The sequence below is a fragment of the Myzus persicae genome, unplaced genomic scaffold (genome assembly GCF_001856785.1).
Source record: "Myzus persicae strain clone G006 unplaced genomic scaffold, MPER_G0061.0, whole genome shotgun sequence".
Classification (NCBI taxonomy): domain Eukaryota; kingdom Metazoa; phylum Arthropoda; class Insecta; order Hemiptera; family Aphididae; genus Myzus; species Myzus persicae.
In genome coordinates this window covers 216,806-232,227 of record NW_019102520.1, presented here as the reverse complement: position 1 = coordinate 232,227, position 15,422 = coordinate 216,806, and the positions used below count along the sequence as shown (strand labels likewise).

At 27.7% G+C, this 15,422-nt stretch overlaps 1 protein-coding gene across 4 annotated transcripts; it reads left to right on the top strand.

Annotated features, from left to right (window-relative positions):
- The first annotated feature begins 4,269 nt into the window (after nt 1-4,269).
- Nucleotides 4,270-12,517, top strand: LOC111032390. 4 transcript variants are annotated; one of them, XM_022312690.1, is made up of 12 exons: nt 4,270-4,596; nt 4,669-4,862; nt 7,127-7,239; nt 7,306-7,425; nt 7,922-8,110; nt 9,712-9,795; nt 9,870-10,049; nt 10,109-10,281; nt 10,371-10,534; nt 10,683-10,800; nt 10,980-11,126; nt 11,230-11,642. In XM_022312690.1, exons 2-12 carry the CDS (start codon nt 4,703-4,705, stop codon nt 11,327-11,329), a joined length of 1,548 nt encoding a protein of 515 aa, XP_022168382.1. In that variant the 5' UTR covers nt 4,270-4,596; nt 4,669-4,702; the 3' UTR covers nt 11,330-11,642. The 4 variants fall into 4 exon arrangements, with proteins under 4 accessions (XP_022168382.1, XP_022168384.1, XP_022168383.1 ...); XM_022312692.1 differs by having other exon boundaries at nt 4,271-4,596; nt 4,737-4,862; XM_022312689.1 differs by lacking the exon at nt 4,270-4,596 and adding an exon at nt 12,074-12,517 and having other exon boundaries at nt 4,703-4,862; nt 11,230-11,434.
- The last annotated feature ends 2,905 nt before the right edge of the window (nt 12,518-15,422 follow it).

Below are 15,422 nucleotides of genomic sequence, written 5' to 3'. Positions count from 1 at the left end.
CTAGTATTTTCAATCAGTAATATTTTGGACTTGGAAAATAAACGAGTCAAATTGTATATTTTTCTAGAAACTTATATTATTAACTGATCTGAATATTTTATTTCTCTGACAAATTGTAATTAAATTATTTTACTCGTGGAGCATTTTTAATAATGTATAGTATAAATTTACCTAAGTGTTCAAGTTTATTTAAAAATTAATAACATCTTAATAACTCATCAATTCCTGTCATCATCACCTGCACGCGGGCAAACGCTACCTACTACTACTGTACATTTATCTGTTAAAATTAATCTTGCCTAGTACTTTTAATTTTTTTAAACTGCTATTAAAGCATCTTATGAGGACCTATCGTTAAATATTCAAGCTTTAAAAAATTTACAAAATTCGATAAATGTCTCAAGGCTATAAATAACTCAAGAAGAGTAAAAATACCATCTATGGAAAATACTGATGTAAATAATATTTGGTCACAATTTCGGATGGTGTGTTTTGGTGTTGATTGTTGAAACCTTGAAACACTCCACTCAGTTGTATTTGTGCAAATCTACGGCTACGCGGTTGAGTACATAAGATAATACATTATAACAGGCAGTAGGTATAAATGTATAATATTATAAGATTTTTATATTGGTAGGTAAATAAGTAATTTATATAATTTCATAAGACAGTTGATACTTGATAGGTACCTATAATAATACAGTTTTTTTCCCGTGGCTTTTTGTTACATCATATTATACGTCATATTGTCTCATTTTCATAAATAATAGGAACCTTGTATAGATATTTGTAAATATTTATATGGCATTATGGCATATAAGACATTATATTAATTATGGTGAATGTAGACATAAAATAATAAATAAGTCAATAAATATATGGCTATAAATATAAGAAAATCAAATATTAGATAAATATTAAATAGTCTAAAAAAACTTTAAATTTGATAGTCATTTTAATATTTTATAGTGTTTGATGTATTGTGTGATGATGATAGGACCGAGATCAAAGGTACCTAATGAACCAATGTTGACTTGTTAACATATTGATATTGTAGACTTTTAGCCTAAAATGTATTAAATGAAAACAAAATATGTGTGAATTACTTATATCAGTAGATACTATAGGTATATAACCTCTGAATTACGGTATCAGCACATTAATAATAATAATTTATTCTATTATTACCTATCCATATACTCACAGTATTTGTGTAAATAGGTATTTTCTCAGTGAAAATGAAAACAATAATAATAGATAAATAGTAAATACAGTCCTAGACTCCTAGTGAATAGGAGTCTAATAGATGGGTATTAGGTATAAACTTTAATAAAATTATGTCTACTTACATTTTACTACATTCCTAAGTAGGTACCTAACTAACTTGTTGAAATTTGGTGTCGGGACATTTGCGGTCGGCACCTTTTGCGTGCCATTTGCGGTCAATTTATTTCTATCTACTGGACTATACAATTTGGGTGCTATATATAATATTTTATATACTATATACTGAATTTATGTTAATAGGTAGCTATGATACTTTTTTGCTATAATTGAAATTATACTACTGATTATTACTATACTTGTCAAATATATTATATTTAAACTTCCCTTCACACTTTTCCAGGCTTAGGACTGGCAGTATTTTTTAATACTGCCAGTCCTAAATAAAAAATTATTATTATAAAAAATGCACATAATAATATATTTGTCACAATTCACAGACTCGCAGTATACATACATAATAAACATAACCTTATTCTAATTTTTGAATAATAGCTATTTTTTTTAAGCATTTTTCTAAATCATTATCTAATTCATAGTCTACTAATGTTTTTCTAATTCTTTCGTCTAATTGTATGTACATTTTTTTCTCCTTTTACCTTCCATATTCAAGTAGCTTCTTTCATATAAAAGCTCCGTATTATCAGTCTCTTTTTTAAGACAGCTATATAAGTTCATAAACGTTGGTCGCGGTGTATTTAATATTTTATTTATTTTACTATTCCAACCCTCAACAATATTATTGGTTCTGTGTCTTCTTTTATGACAGTTCCACATTCTCCTTGAAATAATTGGATTTTCCAATCACTGTTCAATAAAATAATCATAAAATAGGGTATGTTTTTTATGTAAGTACAGTAAATTGTGATTGACAAGTATATAATTATATCAATTGACAATTATAGTAAAAAAGTATTATATTATAGCTACCTATTAACATAAATTAAGTATATAGTATATAAAATATTATATATAGGCATAGCACCCGAATTTTATAGTCAGGTAGATAGAAATAAATTGACCGCAAATGGCACGCAAAAGGTGCCGACCGCAAATGTCCCGGAACCTTGAAATTCTGAATACAGGACCTAGGACCTATCTCCTATACTATGGGCGGTGGTAAACTCTCCCGATTGTATGGTAAACTCTCCCGATTTTTAAAACTAGTAAACTCTCCCGGGTAAATATTATGTTTACCTGAAAGGAATGTGTAAACTCTCCCAAGTTATTTTAAATGTTATTGCTACCCTATGAATTGTCTTCATTGCATAGATTGTGATTATAATTTTTATTATGAATTGTATTACCATATTTAATCTGTATTTATCTTGTGTTAAGTGATAACAACGTATTATGATAACATGCGACGGACTAAATTATTTTAGTGTTACAAACTGCTGTGTAAAACGAATGTTACCCCATGCTCCCCTAGTTTAGTAGTACTGAAGTAGACCTGGGAGAGTTTACCATCGGGAGAGTTTACATGTCATTAAAATCGGGAGAGTTTACAATCGCCCTATACTATGACCTATACTCTATAGGACATATTATAATTTATCGACTATATAGTATGATAGGTAGCCAGGTAGGTATCTAACCTAGTATTGGAATTGGATACAATTATTAAAGTTATAAACGTAATAAGTTTCAACAAAATATCAATTAATTATCTATGTTGAGTTTTAATAAGAAATAATTAATAAATTGTATTAATTAAGGGCTGGTTTATTCATAACTATTTTTATAGGAGCATACTTACGTATGCAAGGTCAGATTATCTAAATCCTATCTATGTCTGAATAGGAAATTAGGAACATGTACGTAATACTGTAGTCGGTAATAGATGTAGCCACATATGACGTACAGCCGTACAGGTAGGTCGTAAGTACTAGGTAGGTATCTATATGAGCACTCCTATAGGGGCACTATAGGAGGTCGGGTATCTGTAATAGTCTATAATATTTCTTATAGGTATAACTTGCCGGTATAGGTAATAATTAGTACTTAGTAGAAACCTGATTGAAACGTTTGAAACGTTTTGATGGTTGCAAAGACTTTCTGAAATATTGAAATATATTACATATTTACACATATATAACTATTTGAGATAAAATAGGGTTACCATATTTTATTTTACTTACCAGGATATTTTTTTTAAAAAATCATACCACTCCAGTACTATACCGTCATTCATACTAGCTTTAACATCCTACTACTTTCTTTCTTAACATACAAACTATAAATAAAATATTTATAAAATTAAAATTGTTTTTAATAAGTACCTACGTACATAATATTATATAATATTTACTAAATTATCGATCTGCGATAACAATAATTGCCGGGATTGAATGGCAAAATAATAAACGTATTTGTCAATAATAGTCGTCACCAAGCCGGGAAAACAACATATTAGCTTGATATGAAAATATCACTCGATTGTGTATACAAAAATATAAAATATAATAGTATTATTTTTTGAATCACCTAGAATAAAATAAGAAAATTGTACGGGTTAATAATATACAATGTCAAAAAAAAAATTGAAAATACCTACTGCAAACGAGCACAGAAAATTTATTTGACGCTTCAGTAAACTTTTTTTTTTAAAGGTAAAAAACTTATGAGGAATTTTGTACTATAATTGAAATCTTGGATGTAAAAAGAAAAAAAAAATTATGAATTATGAAACAAGTACAATATATTATAGCCATGAAGCCATATATTATAGATACCTACATAGTACATTTTGTCAATAGGTATTTTTAAAATATGTTAATTTAGTATTTACAGAGAGGTGGTATTAAATACTATTAATACATCAATGTTAGTAGATATTTAGTGTATATTTATTATTTATATATAAATACATATTATATTTTATATTTATTTATTAAAAAAACAGGCTAAAGTATGCCATTAATATACTAAATTAAATCAATTTAAACGATTATAATTATTATTGCGACAATGTACCTTTCAATAATTAATATTATATCAAATTATCAATAGAAAAATAAAGCGATTATTAAGAATTGTTATTAGGAAGGGGCATAATTATATGCACTATTGTTGTTACTTGTATACAATATATATCCACGAGACCTTAAAAAAGAACTGGAAAATCTCCTTCATTAATTTATTGTTAATCAGTCATTAGCGTATTCAGTATTGTCATTTGTGACCGAGAGGCGAGAGATATTCGTAGTTCGTATTGTTCGTAAATGAACATAATTATTAAAGTATAAGTATTAGTTCTTGATCGGTTTATTGTTTTGAAATTGTGTAAATAATATAACAATTTAAAATTAGGTTTGTACAAATTTAAAAAATAAATTCACATAACCTTTCTTATTATTTAACTTATGTTCTTCTCGTAATCAGTATAGGTTTGTCCACGATCATTTATAATTATAATATGAATATATCGTTTTCTGGATGTGGATTTTTAGGCATATATCATATAGGGGTGGCATCATGTTTAAAAACCTACGCACCGTACCTTTTGGAAAACAAAATGTGTGGTTCGTCCGCAGGTGCCATTTCTGCATGCTGTCTACTTTGTGATATACCTCTGGGTAAGTTTTTGAACATTTTCGTAAATTTGATAATTCACTTCAATTAAAACTCTAACCTGCAAGTAACCGATAGGTACAACAGGCGGCTTTCATTTGAGTGAATGACCCAAAATAACATATCATTTGGGCGAAATTTACATGGACCCCTCTAATTTATCTAATACGTTTTCCTTCCCATTTTTAAACACTTAGGACTTTCAGTTAACTCTGACTGCAGGTATGGTTAAAAACGTGTTATGTTGTCCTATAAAATTGTTTTTATTAGCATAGTATCTCATATGCATATTTGTTTAATATGCGTAATATATTGGTGTCTGTTTTTTGATAGAATTAATTTTTGGTAAGGTTTCTGTTTGAATTTCTTTTAAAATATTAATTACTTGATAAATATTAGGATGTGGATGATAAAATTGCGAGCTATAATTACTGTGATATGATTCAGCCCCGTTGTTTCTGCCCACAGCGAAGGTGGGAATTTAAACTTTTATAGTATAATTATTTAGAATACAGTCTGAAAAATCAGAAATATCGGTCGGACAAATAGACATCAACTCTGTAAATCCATGTTGCATTTGATCTGATGATAATAGCGGTAAACCAAAGAAACATTTCAGCCAATCACCAATTTCAGAGTTATTGTTCAAGTAATGCTTATGTAAAACAGAGTATTTTGATGAGTTTTCTTAAACCAATTTTGTGCAAGATGAAAAACACAGCAAATAATTTGGCATGTTGGAAATCATTGTTATTATTATCATATATTTGTCTTGATTGACAAAGTAATGTATACGTAAGTATGTTACCTCCCTGATATTCAATAATTTATAAATTCGCCTAAATGATCGGTTAATTTCTCGCCCAAATGATATATATTTTATTCGGGTAAATCTTGGGATATTCGTCCAAATGAATCACGCCCGGTACGACTGATACAATAGTATACATATTATATACGACTGGGTCATGGGTGAGGGGTGACTGACCAATAACCATTACAATCAGTTGCCGTATATTGTGGTAGTAACTATAGGTATTTAACTATGCAATTTGAATGTATATGAAATATGAATGTATGATACATCATGACGCATTTTACATTAATAATTAATACCTAGCACAATTTTTATGTCACTCATTATCTCCTCGTCAACTGTTCCTAATTGTCGCCCTTCTTGTACCTTTTTAACTCTTCAACATCCTCTGTAACATTTGTTGTATTTGATATTTATAAAAAAAAATATTATTTATTATGTTTATTATTAAGTTTATTTTTCTATTAATATTTTATTTACTGTCAAACTTGAGCTGCCTATAAAACATTTTGTCCATACCAACTATTATGTATTCTCATGTTTTCGGGGTACTTAGATTTTTATTAGATCAACTTAAAGAACCTTCTATTGCATTTTCAAGCCTATTAAACCTTTTAAAATTTTAAATATTGTACATTTTCATAACTTTAATGCATTTTGAAAAATATTGAACTTTGTACGTGTAAAAAATGTCTCACTGGGTATGTAAGTATTTTGATATTTATTGATTTTGGTAGAACAACTTATGTAGAGCCCTGTATTGAATTTTAAAGTTTATTTGCTACCATAATATAACCTCGAACTTCAAAGTCGAAAAGGAGTTTTTGACGTTCCATAAGACGTGTTTGTATAATCATACAGACACAAAAAATATATACACGAAACAATAAAACCTCCCCTCAGAATCTAAAAATAATTAATTTATACTAAACCTTGGTCCTTATTAATTTTACTGCGCACATCCCAAACAAATTTTAATAATGAGTTCCCAAAACCTTTAAATCTGCATAGTTAAGACTACATTTTTTCCAAAGGTATGACACTGCAGAGTGTTATTTATATATGATATATCTACGACCTATACCTATTTATTACATAGTTATTATGGGTTACGTACTAATCTGTCACGACCTTCCTCTTCCACTTGAACCCTAACCATTCGGCCTTGGCAGTTGGAAGCTCATCGAGTTCTTTACTCCTGGTACCTATAGGTACTCAAATTACTAGGTCCATTCAAGCTGCCACAGAATCTATTAATAATATGCGCCTTATAATAGTTATTGTACCACATGTAAATAATATACATAGGTACTTATACCAAGATCTTTTTTTGTGTTTTTTTTACAAATTATTTGCAGAACACGAGTCACATTCTGCTAGGTATTAGATACCTATGGTCAATATAATTACCAGCAGTAATTTGAGTACTTAGCCGAGTGTTATTATTTTTAGGATTGATGACAAGTCAAATGTTAGATATCGTAAGAGAATCAAGATCGAAAGCATTAGGTCCATTTAGTCCATCTATGAATATCACAGAACATTTATACAATCGTCTAAATAAGGTTTAATAACTTTTTGTCTTTTTAAATATTTTTATAGAAGATAATTTGGAGCTTTTTTCCTTGTAGGACTTGCCTGATGATGCACACAAGCGAGTAAGTGGTAAATTATTTGTGTCACTAACGAGAGTTCCAGATGGCAAAAATGTCATCATATCTCAGTTTACTAGCAAGGAAGAAGTGATACAGGTAAGAAATTTAAATTTAAATGTTATACAAGATGATTCTTTTAAAATTAAACAAACCACCCATCTAAACTTAAAATGAAAATAAAATTATTCAATTTTGAAACATCATGCTCTGTGTATTGTGTAATAGTTAGTAGGTATGTTCCTACTATAGGTACTCACGAGTCACGACCCACCTGGCACCTAGTATAATAATTATTTATTGTCATTCTATTTCTAAGTCTAATCAATTTAGCTTATGATTTACACATTACACTAGTTATGACAAGATACTTACCAAGAGACTGTTTTACTCTTAAGAGGACTCCACGCCACCCGTAATTCGGTTGTAAAAACTGTTTCGCGCGGGACAACTTTTCTCGCATCACATACCTATAGGTAATAGAATAAACAAAATTGTACAACACACAGAAATAGAGGGACACAAACGATATTTCCATCTGGTACCTACGTAATTAAAATACCTATCTTAATAATTGATGCATTTTGTTTTTCAGGTATTATTAGCTAGTGCTTTTATTCCAGTATTTTCTGGATTTGTGCCACCTTTGATTGGTAAATACAGGTATATTGATGGTGGATTTACAGACAATTTACCAATGGTTGATAAGAATACTATAACTATTTCTCCATTTAGTGGTCTTACTGATATTTGTCCGCGTGACAACCATATTAAAAAGTATTTAGTAAGTACATTAATTTTTTTATTTTGTTAGGTATCTTCTTATATTTGTTCTTATAATCTTTCTTATCTTCATAGTAAATTACTTACCTTTTTTTTCTACCGTAAACGGGTGGGAAGTGTTTAGGACAATACTGCCACCCGCCCCCTTATCGTTTTTTCACCAAATACATTTAAATTATCATTAATTATACATGTGAGGGGGCTTTTAACCACCCTGAAAAAGCTGGTCATCGGCCCTCAAATAAGTACATTTACCCTACCCGTTCACCTCCTACCTGCCTTTCGTCCGAACATGGGTCCTTAATATGGTCTCCACCATCCTGCCAAACGCTATTCTCTGCTTATCCACCGACGTCTCATAAATTACTTACCTTAGATATATCAATATGAAAATATTCAATATCATGGTTAATAATGATCGGTTATAGTAATATACGATATAGATTATAAGTACGTAAGTACTAAATACCCATTACCTTCTATATTAGCAGTCTTGTAAAGTATTACGTAGGTACCAATAGGCAATGAGTTAAGACAACTCTTACTGGCTCATCTTACAACCTACTGTCACTAATCATAATTAAAGAATTAATTTAGTAGGTATATTGTATATACCTACAATCTAATCATCAGTCATCACAGTTTAAAATAAATATATTTAAACCCATAATAGCTTATAATAATTTATTACTTGTGCTCTCTTAAACTAAGCACATTTTGTCCATTGTTTTATTTAATCACAAGAGAATTACCTACATAAATTGCAGATTTCCCAAATCCCAATTGGGGATCGTGTCTTGTGATTGAGGAGAAATTTCGCTGATATTATGTTCATATATGTCTTATTAAATGGTCTTATTTATTCTCCGGAATTATTATCTCACATTGGTTTTAATGTACCAATTCATGTATTAAGAAAATCCAATTTTTTTCATGTCTCTCTTTCCAAAAATAATTTTACTTCCACCTCGTTTTTCAGTGGAGCTCTATCTTTGGCTAACAGTATAATGGATTATGTTGATTTTTTTGCCATGCCACGATTTGTATTCAGACAGTATGTTTATTTGGCTTTAAATTTAAATTCTCTTGATTAGTTAGAATTACTATTATTTTATTCTTATTGTTTTTGTAACCATTTGTTGTTAGTTAATGATTTTTACTGTACTATATATTTATTCTTTATTTAGCTGTTAACCATTACCATTGGTACTAATAATTTTTACTTCTTTGTTGTATCCGAATTCTACTATAAGATAAGCTGAACTGTACTTATAAATTATAATTATTCTAATTGCTAAAGGGTTTAATACCCGTTTATTATACATAAATAAATAAATACATGATGTAACATCCTAAAATTAATAATTACAATTTATGGATTATGATACCTAGGTATTTATAATATTTTGGTAGGTACCTAGTTGATTATTATTAATTGCCTGTGTTATGATATCTATAATAATCTATTTCTTATAGTAAGTAGTTAATTGTTGTTAAAAATGTTGTAAATGTATTTATTTATTTTCAATTTTAAATAAGTACCTACCTAATCATTGTATATTTTATAAAAACAATAATTAAATATATTCATTTTTGTTTTAGTTAAAGATATCAAATAATAGTTTTGAAATGACTAAAACAAATTGTTTCCGAGTAGCTAGAATAATGTTTCCACCAGAACCAGAGGTATAATGCAAATTCAAAATAAGTACCTATTAATAATTATTTGTATTCTCAATAATCTTGCAAATCATTTCTAGATGCTTGCTAAATTGTGTTATCAAGGTTTTGATGATGCTCTCATGTTTTTACAAAAATATAATCTAATTAATTGTAAAATGTGTTTAATTCGGCGATATTCTATTATATTATCCAAGAATAGTATTTATGATATGGCTGGCTACAACCCCTCATGTATTGATTGCAAATGGAATAATGCTGTAAATATTTTTATCAAATTCAATAAATTAATTTATTCATCTTAAATATATCTTTTTAGTTTGCCAAAGTACAAGGAATGCCATATTTCATCACATATACTTTAGACAGATACATTGACTCACATAATGGCATTTTCAACAAACTCTTAAAATCTAAAGGAATCCTATTAGTAAAATTATTCACCCTACCTTACATTGCTATGGCAGATTTAGCTTGCGAATTTGTACTCAAGTAAGTAAACTTTTTCTTGTAACAAATTATATAGGTAAGTTTTAAAAAAGTAAACATGTATAATAATACACGGAATACATATTTTTTAGGGTTATTCGTTCTTCTAGACAAATTCAAAAATCTATGTGGACATTATCTAAGTATGCTATAAATAGTTTATTGCATTTCATTGATATATTTAGTGGAAAAGGTTTAGAATTTATTGACAAAATATTATCCTATAGTTGTATGCCAATTGAAATTCATGGAAAAGGTGATAAATTGATCTTTTAAATATCTTATACATGTATCATTATTTATGTTTATACCATAGACATATAATAGAATTATAATTATATAATTCTATATATAATATATATTATATGTCTATGTTTTATACCTACCACTAATTTTCTTTTTAGATTCACCTTATTATTATTATTACAACAAAAGACTTGAATATTCAAATTGTATAAAATGTTCTCAAAATTGCATTGAGTATTTCAATAATTACAGTCTAACAGCTTCATCTATAACTATGTAAGACCTTTGGACATGTATTTATTTCTAATTTTATTGAAAAAAAAACAAATTTAAGACATAATATATACTCTAATTTAATTTAATATTTTGTAAACTTTGTAAATAAAGTAAAATAATAATTCTGTACCTATTTTCCTATATTATTTAAATTGCTCTTAAACATAAATCATTTTTAGAGATTCTAATGGTTATACATCAACTCAACTGTCTAAACTTAATTTACATGGCCATCAAATTAAATCTACAAAGTCTGAAAAATATTGTAGTACAAATACACAATGGAAACTTTCTTTAATCTCAGAAATTGAATTAAAAACATCAACGTTAGTACATTTTATAAGCTATACCATTTTGATTGAAAGTTGTAATTTATTATGTATATTTATTGTAAAATGATTTAAAATCTATTTTTACTAATTTTTTTAGTGAAATTGTTGCTGATGAAACTTTAATTACTACAAAAGTTGGATTATCTGAATTCGTTGATAAATCTAAAATGTATGACTTACCTATATCCTATAGATGATTTATTTGATATGTTTTATAGCACGAGTAACTTGTCATACAATTTTATTGACATATATAGATATAGTTTGGATACCTAGCTACCTATTGCAACTATAACTTACATGTTGGTATGCGTTTTTTGGGTATTTGGACGTTTCCCCCCCAGTACAGAGACATTTCCCACCTGAATCAATATACATTTTTTTACTCATAAAAATAGATTGAAAAATTGGTTCTTGGTTTTACCCGAAATATACAGTCATTATATGATGATATTTAAATTTTTTTATTTCCGTGTTGATTTATATTATTTAATTTTGTATTTTAATGTCAACCGTGTAGTTAATATGACATTATTATTTGGTGTGATATCTTACCAGAATAAAAAATATGTGTTACGTTTTTTTTCGCTTGTTTTATTTAATTATATCATATTTATATTAGTGAATTGCATTGGCATTTGGCAAATGTTTTATTATGACGCATTATTGAATTATGTTTACCTATATAATAATTTAATAGATTATATTGAGCAAATTTATTTGCATTGTATATTATTATTTTTATTTTTTGTGCGGGGGAATTTGTCCTGTTCGGGGGGGGATGTCCATTGGTTCATTGTATTGGGGGAGGACGTTCTAGATTCATTTTTTTGTTATATGAATATATTATATGCTATTTTATTTGAATTAATGCTATTGCTCTTCTTTTATTATTAATACTATATTATTGTTATAAATTAAATATTGTGTATTTTTTTCAGATAGAATTTATAAACACTTGTGAATTTTGAATAAGCTTAACTACACTTATACCTAATGAAGAATCTTCAATAATATCCAATAACTACACATATACCTAATGGATATTATTGAAGGTTCTTCATTTTATTGGTCCAATCAAATTATCAAAATATTGCTTAATATTTTTTGCTACATTCAAAAAATATTTAATCAATTTAATTAGTCTCAAATAACTTTTGAAGACTTTAAGCTGTTTAAGCTTTTTTTTTTATATTTTTACATTTTTTATACCTACCTATATCTTTTAATTATCATAATTTGTATTTTATTTTGAATATCAACCAACTATTTTTTTGTTTTTCTCATTCAATAATTTGAAGATTATTTTATGTCACACTTCTATTTTATTGTTTAGAATAATGTTTGCTTAAAATATTCTTATTATATTCTTATTAACTAACCATTCTTAGTATAACGCTGGATAATAAAAAATAGTTATGTATTAAAATTAAAAATTAAATTATTAATACAAGTTAATACTTTCAGCATTCCTGATTAAAACAATTACCTGATGTTTTAACTACTACAATACTACCAAATGAAAGTCATTATAAGTTGATAAGCTCAATTTTATAAATAGGTAATATTAAGAGGATGCCAAACACATAATATAGAAAATGTTATGTTTTGAATACCTAATTCATTTACTTTGTTATATGTTTAATTTTAGAGTGAAACAATTACTATTAACAAATTTAGAAGTAAGAATATTATGATTATAATATCATTGGTTATTTTTTATATTTTAATTTTAAGCGAGTTATGAGCATTTCAAAATAGTTAATTGTTTGTACATTTTAAAAATAGCCAATAGTGAATAGGTCATAATTTAGTACCTTTTAACTACCTATAGTAGTTTAGACGTATAGTACCATTTTAGTAATAACTATGACTGATAGTTTTACAAATATTACAGTAAATTCCACGTCATAGTCTTCATTGGATTATTGGTGCTATGGTGCTGCAGGGTCGGTGAAATATTAAACCCGCCTTTCAAAAATGTTAAGTTCTTTACATCACTGATAGCATGTTTTCACCAGAATTATAGCCTTCATGGTATACAGTGGCATACTGGCATGGCCAGGATTTGAAATGGGGTAGGGGTTAAGTATAAATTAAACTAAGTTTTTACAATTTTTGTACATAAATAATACACTTATTAGTTATTGGACCCCCCCCCAACACTGTCTACGCCACTGATAGTATTTATTATGTGCAGTCTATTTTCCTCCATTCTACATTTCTGTACAGTATACAAAGTGTAACAGATAGACAATTATTTTAAGTATCAAAGTAGACCTATATAAGTATTTTTCAACACCAAATTGAATGAAAAACAATGAAACCACACAACTTTTTTTTTTAAATACACTTTTTTTCCCTTTAGTGTTGTGCACACAATCTGTACCTCAGGGGGTATAATAAGAGTATTAGCTAAAATACAAAAAAATATGACATGAATACGCTTGATAAAAGCAGCCACCCAGTGATGAGTGATGACACTTTTAAGTGAAGTTATACATTAATTTATATAACATACATATATATATTTTTTTTTCTTTTTAAAATACACTCTTAAAATAAAATATATTATGACCTTAAAAACTAAAATTTCCAAATATGCACTAAACGTCTAAACATGTCGAGTAGGTAGGTAGCTTATCCCAAATGTTGTGAATTGTATTTTGATACCCACAAATCACAATCACATATTATGACAACATTAATTTTAATAAACATTGTTATAAATAAACGATTCAGAATATAATTTAATACAATTTATATACCTATATAATATTATAATAATATGTACTAATACTAATAATTAATATTATGTATACATTTTACAGTTATACCTGCATGACTGCATATATGTCATACCCACATAGCCACACACTTAGATGTACAATTATCCATTTATACTTATTTTAAATTTACAAGCATTTTATAACGAGACATAGGTATAACATAATATATATTTATATTGGTATAATATACTATCTGTAACTGTGAATATTGGTTCTCAAAATATCTTTTGATAATCAGCTAATAATATCATGTACCTACCTACTAAATAGTAAATACCACGATAAAAGATAATACTCTCTATAATTAATCGTGGTGAAATTCTATTTGAAACATGAAAATCACGAATAATTCAAGATTTTCAAGAAGAAAAAAACGATACGTATCGATACGAAATAGTTACGTACCACCTCGTATCGGAGTCCGAGTCCGATACGGGTCAGTACGTATCGCTTGTATATTGCACGTGTAACATCTTGAACGCTCAAAATTGACCCGATACGTACCGATACACTCCAAATTCTTTCTTGAAAATCTTGATTGTTGAACATTTTGTTATCGTCATCGAAAATTCTGATAGATATATACGGCTATATACGGCCGTCGTTTATTTAGAGGGTATTCGTAAAAAAGAAAACTAGAAAAGTGAGTATACGCCACTAATATAATGGTCCAAACATCCCGGTGCGTTATTTTTGGTAAATGGACGGCGGGGGGCTTAGGATTTTAGTGTTACTGGACGTTTTCTCCCTGAATGAATCAACGCATATATTATTTTACACATTATAATAGGTTGAAAAATTGGTATTTTTCGGTTTTACCTGAAATATACGATCATCATATCTGCATCTATTGACTATCGGCATTCGGCATACACGTAGTGAATTAGCAAAAGCCTTGTCCGCCCCTGGTAGAAAACCAAATTGCGTCCACCTCATTCAATTTTTTTTGTCTACCGCTATAAAATGAACATTATTTTTTTAAAGAAAATGATCTGTTGATTGTAGCACAAGTATATCTTTATTTTATTATTATTAATAAAAATTGCTTTAGTATAATGTATTATAATTAAATAATACTAACAAACTAAGAAAAAAATGCTATAATAAATGTATCTTTTTATTTTATTAAATTTTAATCTTATGATTTATTATTAATTAATAATAATTTTTTTTAAATTTAACTTCAATCAGTAATCTTGACTTTCTAGAATAAGGAAAATAATATGAAATATTGATATTTTATCGTTCTATTTATTTAAAATTTTTATTTAACTTAAATATAAGTCAATGTTTTTATTTTATTTTTTATTTTTATTATTTTATACACAATATGTACCTCATGGGCACAATAATAGTATTAGCTGAGATAATATTATATACATGAATAAGTCAATGTAAAACAATTTATATTTTACTATTATACTTGTAGCAGACGTGGCTAAAACACACTACGAAAGATTCCATAACCGTCTTTTAAATCATAGAAACCCACTCATGCACG